Source organism: Gymnoscopelus microlampas (assembly GCF_963454915.1).
Source record: "Gymnoscopelus microlampas genome assembly, chromosome: 24".
Lineage (NCBI taxonomy): Eukaryota > Metazoa > Chordata > Actinopteri > Myctophiformes > Myctophidae > Gymnoscopelus > Gymnoscopelus microlampas.
Window position 1 is genome coordinate 31,817,363 of NC_139961.1, and position 14,594 is coordinate 31,831,956.

Genomic DNA, 14,594 nt, shown 5'->3' on the forward strand with positions numbered 1-14,594 from the left:
GCAGCCTGTTATTGATCTACTTGCAGGTAGATGTTGGTAGAGTCTCCTGGCATACTGCCAGGACTAGCAGCTGGCATTCATTGACTGACACGTTTTGTTTCGCGTCTGTGTGTTTCTCTGTCTAGATGGGTGATCTGCAGATCTATGAAGCCTACTGTCAGAACAAACCTCGCTCAGAGAGTCTCTGGAGGCAGTGCTCTGACTGTGCCTTCTTCCAGGTCAAAATATTCACCTTTCACCCTTTAAACTACTCAGCCACAGCATTTCACTCGCCTCCGGTCAAAGGTCACACTCAGTGCCTTATAATGGTAGAAGATAATGAATGATCTATGTAAGAAGTGATTGAATCATGCCTAAAGGTGAAAAGAAACCATTTAGAACAACAGTTATACTTGACATTACTGCCGACAATTTTTCAGCGTAAATATTTCTGAGTCATTCACTCCCATTCATGTTGAAATGGTGTGGAAAGACACTCTATTACAAAGTTGCAGGGTATAGGTAATTCACCCTTTTGAATGTCACTACGCCATTTATTATTGTGCCTGGAAAATAGTTATTTGCCAGTGCTGCATTTCAAACTCAAATTTTGGCTGCTTAAAGAGGACGTTTAATGATACAGTGAGTTACAGCTAACTCAACATTTATTGAAAATATACAAAATGAAAACAAACAAAGATCTCTCAAAAATAAAGCAATTTGGGGGTAAATGGTCAGAGTTTATGGAAGCTATGTGGCTGAGATTGACTGGGTATTGACTATGTACTGTAGTAATACTGGTATGGTCCTTTTAAATGTGAATGCCTATCAACATGTTTTACTTATCACTAAAATAAGTCTTTGGTCTTGTGTTTCTATGGGTAATAGGAATGCCAGAAAAAACTGGAACATAAACTTGGCTTGGACTCCTACCTCCTTAAACCTGTCCAGAGAATCACCAAGTACCAGCTACTGCTCAGGGTAGGGTTGTGAGTGCACGTATGTGCTCATACATTTTTGTATCTGCACACCAAACATTCTTCGGTTATGTATTGATGATGACTTAATCTCCGGTATGTGTTGTATATTTCCAGGAGTTATTGAAATACAGCAGGGGTTGTGATGGCTGTGACGACCTACAGAAGGCGCTCTCCTCAATTCTGGGGATCCTGAAGGCTGTCAATGACTCCATGCACTTCATCGCTATCACAGGATATGAGGTCAGAGGAATTGGGTTTAAAAAAACACTCTGACACATTCCTCTGCTAGAAATGCTACCATGTAGCTTGGGGTGCATTTCTGAACTGTATTATAGGCAGTAAGGCATTTAGTTTACACCCTTTCTACAGTCTAGAAAGTTAAAATTCTGTGTACAAATGAATGATTGATAGATAGATAGCTCGATAGATACATAGATAGATACCTTTATTGATCCCGCTGGGGAATTTCAGTCGCCCAGAGGCAGCACAGCAGTTAGTTACAAAGTTACAGATACAGAGTAAGGAAAAGTACTGTCGGATACAGCAATACAAAAGTAAGAAATAATGCATGTGTACTGTAGCCTATGTAGTTTGTGAGTTTGCAAGCATACCATCATTATTGTATGTGTGTTTAAATGAATACTTCTATCCTTCCCAATCTCTGTGTAACCTTTACCCTCCAAGGTATCTCTTTTGTGTAAGCCGATGCATGTGTATAATTTTTTCCTCCTTCCCTCAGGGCAACCTGTCTGAGCTGGGCCGTCTGCTGATGCAGGGCTCCTTCAGTGTCTGGACGGAGCACAAGAAAGGTCACGCCAAGGTCAAGGACCTGGCCAGGTTCAAGCCCATGCAGAGGCACCTGTTCCTGCATGAGAAGGCCCTGCTCTTCTGCAAGAAGAGAGAGGAGAATGGGGAAGGCTACGAGAAGGCCCCCTCATACAGCTTCAAAACCTCGCTCAATGTAAGTTCACAGTTGAGGGGAAAGCAATACGAGTTAACCACATGAACCCTAGCATCCCTGTTCTGGGCATGTCGTCATAGGCAAACAGCTCTGTAAAAGTGGATGAACATTCAGCAAAAAGGGATATCATTTGGCAAAAATAGGTGAGCATTCGGAAAATATTCTGTGAAAATGGCTCACAACACCTTGTAGATCAGCTATTTTTGCTATTTGACATACAACAAAGTATATAGGGTTTAAGTGGTTACAAAGGTGGAGACTGTGGTGAACGGGCAGATCAGTGACCTGTGGCTCATGTCCTTGTACCTACAACATTTGTTTGAATTCTGCACATAACTTATGTCATTTATAAGACTAGAGGTTCGGGCCGCTACGCGGCCCTCACATCTAAAGTTCAGGCCGCTACACAGCTCTTACACTTACTGTATAAGTTGCACCGCCGATCCGACTGATATGCCCATATATGGATATCTCTGTATCTGTCAGTCCTTGTCACTTTTATGCCTATATTGTATATGGAGATCCCTGATGTCATCAGTATATGCCCCTTTTGTGCCCATATATGGAGCTGACTGATTTGTTTGCACCTGATGCCATGACGACACATTTAGGTTAGACAACACACTCCAGATTTGGGCGTAGCTGCATTGGAAACTCCTTATATGGTTATAGCTGAGTCATGGTGACATGATAGTGACGTCAGAGGTCCGCCCGCCCGTCCACCCGCCCATCCTCCCTTATCCCTTACAATTTTAATATAGGATAGAAATCGGTACACGTTATCCCTGACGTCATGTGATCAAGATGCATGTGTCCCAGATCCCATTCCAATTGGCTAAGACTGCCTTCTAAAGCTTGCGGCAAACCGGCCTGGTGGAGACTTTGCTAGACTTTATGTTGTTATATGTTTTTTGAATGGACCGAGTCTGGAAAATGTATTTTATGGTATTATTTTTGTGTACTTTTCTTTATATTTTTGTGTGTTTTAACTAGGGATGTTCGATATTATCGCCCTCCCGATATTATCGACCGATATTAGCATAAAAATCGATATCGGAAAATATCGATTTTTTGAAGAAAAAAAAATGTTTTATTTTTATTTATTTTTTAAATAAGCTAAGCTTACCCTAATCACAGTAATCCCCGCATATATCGGTATCGGTTGATGTCGGTATCGGTAATTAAGAGTTGGACAATATCGGTATATCGGTTATCGGTAAAAAAGCCAATATCGGACAACCCTAGTTTAAACTTTTTTAGAATGGACCAAGAGCCTGTAAATCATGTTCTCTCTCTCTCTCTCACTCTCACTCTCACTCTCTCTCTGCTCAGATGAGTGCTGTGGGGATCACAGAGAATGCCAAAGGAGACAACAAGAAATTTGAGATCTGGTGCAACTCCAGAGAAGAGGTCTTTATTGTGCAGGTAATAAAACAGTCTAGTAATCATCTAGGGCAGTGGTTCTCAAACCTTTTAATTTCAAGGACCCCCATAACTCTGAGAGCGTAAAAATGGAACCAAATGAACCCGTAAGGTCCACCCTGACATAAGCCCCTTTTACACTGCCAGTTCAGGACTGGAATGTTGCCCCATCATTCTGCCTAGTTGTATAAGGTATGTAGACAAATTGGTTTGTCATTTTCATGCCGCTTTTGAGCTGGCAGCAGAGCTGGTTATAACGCTGAGTCAGCATCTGCCAGCTTGTCTGTGGAGAAGGGACAGCCAGCATGGGTGGGAATACTAAACGGTGATTTGTGCCTACTGCATTTGGGCAGCCGGTGTTGAGCACCAAAAATAGCTGATCTTCAATGAACATGAATTTTTTGAGTCAGTATTTTGTGAATCATATGCGTTGTCATTACAGCATTTGTCTATACGGAAGTAACACTCAAATGCTGCCGGGTACTAGCGCCCAAGGATATTTTGGGATGCAACAACTTGGGTCTTAAAAGCAGTGGAAGATGATGCTCTGACTGGTATAATTCATGTTACCCCAAAACACAGACTAAATACAACCCCTCTGTGCCCAGATTATGCACGTTTGATTAGATTGGTGTTGGGCACGCCCCAAAATGCACTTGCACCATGCATTTAGGTTCTCAGAGATAAATGAACACTGAGGATTTTACTGTACACTGTAAACGTTCCAGTGCAATACATTGTGATTCAATTAACAGGCCTAAGATGGAAACAGAGATAATGTGTTTGTGTGTGTGTGTCAGATGGTTTATGTTGTCTTTCGTCTCCACTCCAGGCTCCAACTCCGGAGATCAAATCATCATGGGTCAATGAGATCCGTAAGGTCCTGACAGAACAGCTGAAAGCTTGTAGAGGTAACACACACACACACACACACACACACACACACACACACACACACACACACACACACACACACACACACACACACACACACACACACACACACACACACACACACACACATCTTGCTTTTTCTCTCTGACTCTGTCCCACTGTCCGTCTTCTCTTTCACCAATATAAGACGCACATAGGCACACGCACACACAGACACAACCCATCACTCTTATGTTTTTTGTTGTGTTTTAGAAGCCAGACAACAGAGGCCATCAGACACATCCTCGCCCAGTCCCAGCCCCAGCAGCAATAACACCTCCATCTCTCTCAGGTTGGTCTCTCTCTTTTTCTCTCTCACTCTCTCTCACTCTCTCTGTATGATAATCCAAACACAACACAATGAAACTTCTATTCGAGTCCAACTCAATATCTGACATATGATGCAATTTGGCCGTCAAGAAGGTAACATTGTTATAAATAGCTCGCATTTGAAAGCTCGGCTCAAGCCTCGCAGCTCAACTATGCACACCTCTTGGTTACCTTGTTATTTCTTATCTCATCTATTCCCTTTTCCTCCCCTCTCCTCTCCTTCAGTCCGTTCCGTAGTAGCGTTCAAAAGAGCCAAAAGAAACAGGAGGAGAAGAAGGCGGAACAAAGCGTGACGTCCGAGGCCAACCCCTCTTCCTCGCCCAAACACAAAGGTAATTGGTTGATTCAAACAAACATCCAAATACTAAGCCGATACTGAAAGGTAATTGGTTCTTGACCCGTGGTTGTACTCAAAGGCAGTAAGCCATTTGAGCTGCTCCCTGCACTCCAGATATCAAGACCCGTAGATCCTGAGGGAACAGGAGTGTTGTTTTGAGAAATAGTAGTTTTGATTTACTGCATCAGATTGAGTGAATCCTCAGATGTATCAGATTTACTACAAAGTATTTTCTGATTTCTTTCTCCAAGAACAATATTGCTCAAGTCATTCGCTGAATTTATTTAGGCGGCAAAATATCAACGGTTTTAACAAGGGCTTTGAAGGTATTTCAGGCGCTTTGTAGGATTACACTTCTTCTGTGTTTTTTTATTTACTGCAAGAACAGGGGTATTTCTACTGTAGAAAGAAAGTCTCAGAGAATCAGTTGAGTTTTGTTTAGACAGACTTTGTTTCTTACAAGATGCAAACATTTGGACAAAAACTCAGTGCTAAATGTTCCTGGGTCTATTCTTTATTCCTTACTGCCCCTCTCTTATTCGGCTTGCTTTTACTTTTGAATTCTTCTGCTAATCTCAGATCCTGTTCTCTTCACCTCCTTCGCTTTCATGTGTCTTCCTCTCTGTCTGCCTCTGTTTCAATCTGACTCTTGTATATCTGTCTCTCTGTCTGTCTGTCTGTCTCTCTCGCTCTCTCCCTCTCTATCCCTGTCTTTCATCCATGACACTTGTTTCTAGATGAGCCAGTGACCAGTCCAACCACTGACAGGTCCTCAGTGGCTAAAAAGCGTTTTACTTTACAGGGCTTCAGCAATCTCAAGAGCCAGAAAGGTAACAAACAGCACCAGACTTGAAGTCAGTTTCTAAGAATAGGTGCAACACCAACCCCAACCTCTAGACATTGTGTCCCTGATTGGTGAAAGTTGGTAACATTACCACTTCCCTTTCATCGCCCTGGTCCCACCAGGTACATGATTGAAGATTTGATAGCAAGCTAGAGTTCCCCACAGTATGTATTTAATTTACCTCCATACTGTTCTCCTGTGGTCCCATTTGGAACCCAAATCCCAATGTGTTAAGTGTTTAAGTCGAGGTGTTACTGTCATCAAAATGGCATAATAACTTGTTCAGAAATAGTTTGTCTATAAGAACAACTGTCTGTTGGGGGGAGGGGGTTAGATACGGTTTTAATATGGTTTCCTTCTTTCATAGCATTTCTAAACTTTCTTACCTTCCCTTCTCCTCCTTTTGTTCTTCTTTGTCGTTCCTCTTCTCTGCTTGGGGCCAGGCTCAACCCTGAGCCCTGACCACAGCGCCAAACGCCACTTGGTCAAGAGTGACCCAACACCATTTGGGTTTAAAGGTATACTGTAGCTTCTGTCGCTCGATCACAATTAAACTCTACTGAGTAGCTCCATTCCACAAGACTCCATTAGCCATCGATCCATCCCATCGTAATCTTGTTGCAGCTTGTTTTCTTTTGTCTGTCTAATTCCTAGCTGATATAAAGAGGGATACAATTCTCTATCGTGTACACGCACGCACGCACGCACGCACACACACACACACACACACACACACACACACACACACACGCACGCGCACGCACACTGTATGTCATCCCACCAATTTTAGCTCGACTTACCTTGTGTTACGTGTAGCAAACATATTAGCTCCAACTTTTACAATAGGCTGGTCATCCATATGCATTGTAAATGTGTTTTAATCTCGTGTAGACTTCATGTAAAATTAACCACATGTGTTGTTTTGTCCCTGTGGTCTAAGAGTACTGGAAAGACGGCAGTTAGGACATCGTCATTTAGCGACAGTGTTGTGTTGGGGGTGTGAATGACCTTTTGGAGGTGTGTCCATTGGAAAAGCTGTATCTGTCAAATAGAAAGACAACATACTGATTTACTGACTGGCGTTATGACTTATGTCTCCCCTTCAGAGTGGGAACTTCATGCATAGATCCAACTAAAGTCAACAATTTGATAAATGACTGATCATGACTGACTGACTGACTTATTAACCAACTGACTTACCGGCTGTTTTTCCCCATCCAGAGCCTTGTTGCCATGTCTCTCTGAGCAGAGCAAGGTGGATGAGTACTTCTAGCCTGTTACAGAGCAAGAGGCAAGGTATACAGCCACCCTGAGTATCAAGCACTTTGTGCTGTGCTGTGCTGTGCTGTGCTTGGGGTTGGTCACAGAGAGCTGTTGATTTGATTAGAGGTGAAGTATATTACAGTATATAATATACTGCCTTCTCTTCCTCGAATCAGCAATCTTTTTCTGACTGCTATCTACTCCTTGGTGTGGTGTGTTTTTGGGGTTGCTGTGGTGTGGTACTAGAAACAAACCAAAATAGCCATTGGCAGAATTCTTGTCGAGTTACCGTTGCTTAAGTCCAAGTCATTGATGTTTGAGTCTTGAGTTTTATGAGGGTCCATGTCCAAATAGCATATCAGCAAAATAAATGTAGCTGGAAATTCAAATGATTTATAAACATTAATGAAGGCATAACCAAAATATACATATTTTAGTTTTGTTCTAAATAAATTAACCTTACGTAACCTACTAGGTGACACAATAGAATCAGCCGCAGACTTAAAATTTGTTTTTGCAGCATTTCTTATTAGATAGAAGACTGAGATAGGATAGAAAGGGTAGAGAGTGGATATTTGTGGCTTGAGACCGATTTGTCTCCTGTATGGATTTCAGATCGCAGCATTGAATTGAATACTCATCTAAAATTCTTTCTTTAAGTTACAGAGATTTAGTTTACTATAAATTTGACGTTTAAATATAGATTGGAACACTCTTTTCTCTTCAGAAGAGGAAATGTGACCTGGCATGTTTCAGTTAGTTTTATGTCATGGCCACAAGATTTAAGACAAGATTCCTATCTTGTGGCCATTAGAGCTGCAAGGTGTGGCCACTAGATGACCGTGTCATCTGTGACTGTGACCACAATATACAGTAAATAACTGACCCCCATCTTCCTTTATTCTCTGATCATCAACTCTCTGGGTTTGAATCGATTGATCTGCGGTGTGCTGAGATTGTGACTGATCAATGGTTCATGATGACAAACCTGGCGTGTGTGTGTGTGTGTGTGTGTGTGTGTGTGTGTGTGTGTGTGTGTGTGTGTGTGTGTGTGTGTGTGTGTGTGTGTGTGTGTGTGTGTGTGTGTGTGTGTGTGTGTGTGTGTGTGTGTGTGTGTGTGTGTGTGTGTGTGTGTGTGTGTGTGCGCGCGCACGCGCACTGGCTGTTCTCAGATCAGTTTATTTTTTTGCCATTCAGATTTTTACAGAAGTCTTCCAGATGAACATTTTGATTGATTGTGTATGTGTGTCAGTCAAGTTAAAAATGCCAGAACTCATCCTCTGTCTTTTCCTCACCCTTTTCTCTCCCTCCGTTTCCATCATTGTTCCATCTTCTTCCTTCCTTCCTTCCTTCCTTCCTTCCTTCCTTCCTTTCCCAACATCACCCGCTCCTCTTCCCTTCATCCCAAACCCTCTCTGATATACCTTCATTTCATTTTGACATTCTCTTCTTCCTCTCCTCTGTTTCTGATCACCCTCTCCACCACTCCCTTTTCTCCACTTCTCTCTGGCTCTCCTCTCTCCTCCACCCAGGATGGAACAAAGCATCTCTATCGGTGGACGCATCAGAAGAGCATGATGTGTACTCCAGCGGCGAGGACCCCATGAACTCTGACGCTGAGGACGAGGCCGGAAAGAAGCTGGTGAGCACGGTGATGAGACTTTATGGCAATGATTCCCAACCTGTGGGCTGCGACGGTATTCCAATGTGGGTCACCAACTCATTGGGAAAACACTAGACTGTGATCGACTCCATTTTGCAGTTTTCTGATCCGGCCTAGAGCGGTTATAACTTGCGTTGTCAGGCGGGTGCTCACAGGAGATAAACATTTCTTAAAAGTGTATGGTGCTTCTAGGATCAGCGGGAATGGAGACTTGAAAAGGAAGAGGAGATCCGAGCACTCATAAAATGTGGAGGAGATGTAAAGTTAAAACAAATTTTATTCTATAAAAATGCCAGCATGTTTCGACCGGTTAAAGTCTTCATCAGGGCGAGAACTGAAGCATATAATGTCATGGTATTTTTGTAATTAATACTTTAGGTGAGATCAATCTAGGAAGGATATACCCACACACTGCCACTTGCACGTTGAAGAGAAGTTTTTATTGATGCAACAACGTTTCGGTTGTGTAGACCTCCCTCAGGTAAACCGGCGGAAGGTCTGCGGGTATATCCTTCCAGATAGGTAGGCCGCGAACTCTTTCGAGTTTCAAGTTGGCCCTGATTCATAAAAGGTTGGGAACCACTGTATTATGGGATAAGTATTTTTTTTCACCCAATTAAATAGCAATTGTTTGTGTTTTTTTTTTAATGTTTTTTTGCTCATCACATGACTGATTTCACGTCTTTAATTCAAACTCAGCCTTTGTCCTTCTTGACCTCTGACCTTTACAGTCTGGAAAATACACAGTAGTGTCGGACTGTGAAAAGACGAGTCCTCAAGAGCTGGCCGTGAAGAGTGGAGACGTGGTTCAGCTGATCAAGGAGGGAGAAGATGGACAATGGTAGACCCTTCAGTCTCACTTCAAACATCCTAGATTAAAATCAGTTCAGTTCATTTAACTCTGAAAGGGTACAGATGTGACCAAATGAGGAGGATTTTACTGTGTGTAAACAGTGTTTCTCAACTGTTAGGACTCAGCAGGATTCAGTGTTTGCTTTCATTGTCTCCAGGTTTGTGAAGAACCTGCGGAACAGCAAGGACGGCTGGGTAGCAGCAGCCAACCTCCTCAGTCTCATCTCTGAGTCCAAGTCAAACCAGTCCCTTAGCAGCTCAGGTGGGTGTCTATTAACCAGGGTATGGGTTCGACCCAGTCCTCAGTCTAATCTGAACATCTATAACTTGGGTTTCAGTGTTCACGTTTGAATGTATTCTATTCACTGCAATTCCTTGTTTGTCCTGTAGATGGCAGCGTCTCAGGGAACCTCAGCACTTCCTCCAGCTGCAGTGAGACCTACACCAGCTTCTCTGACATCAAACCCTGACCTGGGACTGCACTTTCCCCGGATCCAGACCTAAATGTAAACCCTGACCTGGGACCACACTCACCCCGGTTCCAGACATAAATTTAAACCATTAAACCTTGGACGAGCCACAAATCTGACTGGCCAACCCTTAAACTGAAAACAATCAGAGGTTTAAGGGATTGACCGCTTTCTTCTGCCTAAATAGGTGCTAGCATATAACTGCTAGCTGGGGGTTGATTGCGGTGTTTAAGATGTGGGTGTTCACTGAACCTGCGTGTTTCCTGATAAGCGTATACTCATCTGTCAGCTTAATTGAATAACTATCTGGTACAATGGGCTTTACAATACAACCACCTCCCCTAAGCAGTATACCTATTTATGCAGCACATCCACTTTCCTCTTAACCGTGTATACCCACCTGCAGTTACAATGACAAAAAACTAAACTTGAGCTGCAGTTCACGTCAGCTGATCAAGGCCATTTTTGCATGAAACATCATCCAGACATCAGAATGATGTCTCATGGCTTCAGCGTCAGACGTTTATCCATGCACTGTGATAACTAGCAGCCGGCTGCAATACGAACCATTGGGAGTGTGCCCGTGAGCGTCTCAGAGGGAGGGGCAGATATTTGGGGGTGGGGGGCACGCTACCTCTAAGCCTTGTCACTTTTTTTCTACATGACACACCTACTTTGGGGTGGGTGTTAGTGTTGCTGTAGTGTTTGGCAGACCAATGAGCTGCGGGTCTGCTCACTCAAAGCCAATGAGCTTTTGGTCTTTGTCATGTTTTTTTTGTTTGTTTGTTTTTTCATTTCCAGGAAGTCTTTAAAAAATGAACTGCTGTCACATTGTCACTGTCCAACAAGAAAGACTCTGAATTCATTCAGTTTATAAAACGTTGGGGACTACTTTTGATAAAAATGGCCAGAATAGGAGTATGAAACCTGGAGAGAACCCCTGCGCTGTAACCTAAAACACCACCTAGTGGTCAGACATGCTTATCACACCTACACTTACAAGTGGATGACAGAGAGGTGGCATTATCCCTCCTTTCAGACAGCTCAGCTATCTAGTCGTTTCCCGGGACTGCTCTGTTCCTAACACTCAGGAACCCCAATAAGGGGTAGGGAGTGTGTGTGACGCGTGTGTGTGTGACGTGTGTGTGTGTGACGTGTGTGTGTGTGTGTGTAATACATGTACATGTATCATGCACATGCAATCATGAATCAATGTATCCGTATGCGCATTCTTGCATGTTGCGTGTTTTCTGCCCTCTCACTCACAATAGAAATAGGGCCATGAAACAGCGGCTTTTCACACCAAGTCAAGGTGTTCTTGTTTGTGTTGATTGACAATTTTACTCCCATGTGCACGAGGCTCACCTATCTCTCTGGTGCACGCAAGTGGAACAATGGCAGGCTTTGTCCTTTCAATATAGTGGCAGCCAACACACCACAGCATGTGACAATAACTGCTTCCCCTAAAACAGGGCCAGCATGCAAAAAGAAAAAAAAACACTGCATTTTATTGGAGACAATAAACAACCAGGCAAAGTCGGTATTGGTTTTGAAAGTGTGAGGTGCATGAGGAGTGAGTCATCTGCAGTGCTGTTTGGCCCTCTAAAAATCAGGATGTTGATACAAGTCCCCCCCCCACACACACACACACGTACACATAACCCCTGAAACCAAGCCTCTGCGTTTTTAATAGAGTGACAAAAGCCGATTAAAAATCTGTGATATACCAATTAGGTGTCACTCTCTACACTGGGAGCTGTACTCACACTCACAGCACCAACAGACCTTGCAGAAAACTGGAGAACCGTGTGTCATAACATACCTGACGCACACACAGTCTCTCTCTCCCCCCTCCCCCTCTCTCTTTCTTTCTGTTTCTCTCAAACATATGCACACAGCGGTGATTTTTTTTTACTGCTCTCAATGCTGAATGTCAGTTCTTTTCACAACTTGTTTTTAAGGAAAAAATTACCTTGTGTCCCTCTGCTGTATAACCAAGGTGCACTGTAAAATTCGATTCTGAATGCTGAAAATAAGTACATGTACTGTATTACTAGATATTTACGCCAGTTACTATCATTAAATACCAGGCCCACAGTTTTGCAGTTAAATGGCATCCTTATGAAGGACAACATTACAAACACTCAAGGCAACAGTTCTATCGTCCCTGGGCACACGCATCAGAATGTGTTTGAAAAACTGTACATTAGTGTTGGATGTGTTAATGATGCCATATGTTATGGTGTTAGGCTATTTATGACACAATTTCTCATGCGTGTCCTCGGGGATGACAGGTATTTACATTAAGTGGTTAAAATACTGAAATGGAAAGCTGAAGCCCCCTTCAATGAGATCAGGCATGTTTTATTTGCCTGTGCTTAATTTCCCAGATTTATTCTAAACTGCTTTGAGTAATTTGCCTGTTGTTCAAAAACTATTTAGGTTGAATCTAATTCACAATCGCCTACTTCTGGAATCAAAGATTTATCTTCTGGAAAGAATAAAAAGTATGATAATCTGACTGGGCCCTTTTGGTTTAAAACTGTGGGCTAAACCCAAGTATAATCTGTGAATGTTTTGATCGATGTTGGTTAACTGGTGTACGATCAAAAACAAACATAAGTTACTATTGTACAGATGTGTCACACTATTACCTCACATTTTTTCCTTGAAATCATGCATTTGTGAAGAGAATCATATATTTTTGTGAGTCTCTTTGTCTTTGTGTATATCATTGTATGGGATTTCCCCCACTATTCGTGGCATGTTCTTCTTCACGCCCGTAATTTTTAAAGCTCTCACGTGAACCTCCCTCGAAAAGGAAGATATTTTATCCAGCACTATTGATATATCCTGAGGGTGTGTTTTCTGCCCCCCTTATGTTGCTGAGATTGGGCACTAAATTGTCAGCAGCATCGATTCACGATCACTCAATAAAGTTGATTGAAATATTTGTATTTTTTAATTGGCGGTCTGAAAGAGGAGGGTTGCATTGAGTTTCATGTTATGCAGCACATTGCAGCAAACTACTGTCTTTATTTTCCTATTGTATCTACTGAGTATTGTGTTGATATGAAGAGATATTATAATGAGATTGAGATATGCCTACATATCTGTATATTTGTGTAAATATGTCATTCTGAATTGTATGTATTATGATTAAAGCAGCTTTAATAAAGTCTGACATGGTCTCCTTTAAAAGTAGTAGTTTTGTCTTGTCTTGCCTGCCTTTTGTTTAAAGGATTGGAACGTGAGTGCGACACACACACACACACACACACACACACACACACACACACACACACACACACACACACAGCCTGTGTGTAAAAAAAAAAAAGCATCCTACATTGGGAAATATATATATTTTTTCCCCTAAATACTGCAGTTCTATAGTTATTTGATTTGCTATTTTGCTTGTTGCTGCAATGTAGAGGAGAAACCCCAGAATGTACTTGTATACTGGGATGTAAATGATGAAGAATCTTAGATGGGATATAGTTCAGGACCCCCCCCCCCCCCCCCCTCCTATGTTCAGGACTACATAATATATAGACAGTCATGAGAGAGATAGATGTGTGTGCGAGAGATTCATAAAATTCATTCAACATTTAATATAATATAAATAGAAAATATATAAATACAATATATAGTTTTAACTTTTAACATTGATGTGGCTTTCATTAACTATACTTCACTTAGAATTGATTTTATATTTTGTCAGGAGCCAGCTGTTAAGCAACTAATGAATTTACTATTTGCAGCCAACCAATGGCTGGGTGCAAATAGTCATCATTTATTTTTACAATATGCGCCTATAATAATTTTAGCAGTCAAAATGTAACATTTGTTTATGAATATTAATTGTCCATTAATCATTATCATTTCACCCGGAAACGTATTTCAACCCCGTGACCGCGAATCTCCAATCAGCGTTTCCCATTTGCAGCCATGATTTAAAGCCAGGGACGCGTTCCAACATGAAGTTCCAACACCTTTCCCTTTGATCCTTGACGTCTTCTCCTTCGCTGACAATAATAGTGGTGGGACTAGTGTTGCCAGATTGTGTGAGAGAAATAAGCAACTAGGTTTGTGAAAACAAGCCCATAAGAAGCGATTGAATACTTTATTAGCAGTTTGCACTGCACAGGAAAGTACAGTTCAATACAAGGTATGCTATGAGGATTTTAAACCCAAGAAAGCCTATGGCTTGTTTCCTTTGTACACAATTCATCGAAACATTTAATGACAGACAAATATACACAGTGGTGAGCTGTGGATTTTTGAACTAAGGGTACTGTATTTTATGACGTCACGTGCGCGCGCACGTGCGCAGGCATGTGCACATAGCCACTTACTAATACTGTATTCAACATGTGATTATTAATGTATTTATATTTCTTATTATTTTGTTGCATTGTTAATTTGTTGTTTTTATTTTTGTTTCAATTAATCAATTATTTTATTTTCCTTTTAGTTTTATATAAAATCCCTTTACATAGACTCACCCACACATAAGCAGTTAAAATAATCAGACACCTTGTCTTTGTCTTGTCTCAG

The 14,594-nt window shown here is 41.9% G+C and overlaps 1 protein-coding gene across 3 annotated transcripts in view; it reads left to right on the forward strand.

Annotated features, from left to right (window-relative positions):
• LOC311040771 (guanine nucleotide exchange factor DBS-like) overlaps positions 1-13,219 on the forward strand; it is an 87,049-nt gene extending 73,830 nt beyond the window's left edge. For all 3 annotated transcript variants that reach the window (XM_084051123.1, XM_084051125.1, XM_084051124.1), the window contains exons 19-30: positions 126-218; positions 868-960; positions 1,074-1,199; positions 1,699-1,920; positions 3,253-3,345; positions 4,175-4,253; positions 4,489-4,567; positions 4,831-4,937; positions 8,582-8,691; positions 9,444-9,553; positions 9,723-9,826; positions 9,955-13,219. In XM_084051123.1, coding sequence (XP_083907249.1) covers positions 126-218; positions 868-960; positions 1,074-1,199; positions 1,699-1,920; positions 3,253-3,345; positions 4,175-4,253; positions 4,489-4,567; positions 4,831-4,937; positions 8,582-8,691; positions 9,444-9,553; positions 9,723-9,826; positions 9,955-10,034 — 1,296 coding nt within the window. In that variant the 3' untranslated portion in view covers positions 10,035-13,219. The remainder of the gene's footprint in view (positions 1-125; positions 219-867; positions 961-1,073; positions 1,200-1,698; positions 1,921-3,252; positions 3,346-4,174; positions 4,254-4,488; positions 4,568-4,830; positions 4,938-8,581; positions 8,692-9,443; positions 9,554-9,722; positions 9,827-9,954) is intronic.
• Positions 13,220-14,594: the final 1,375 nt, after the last annotated feature.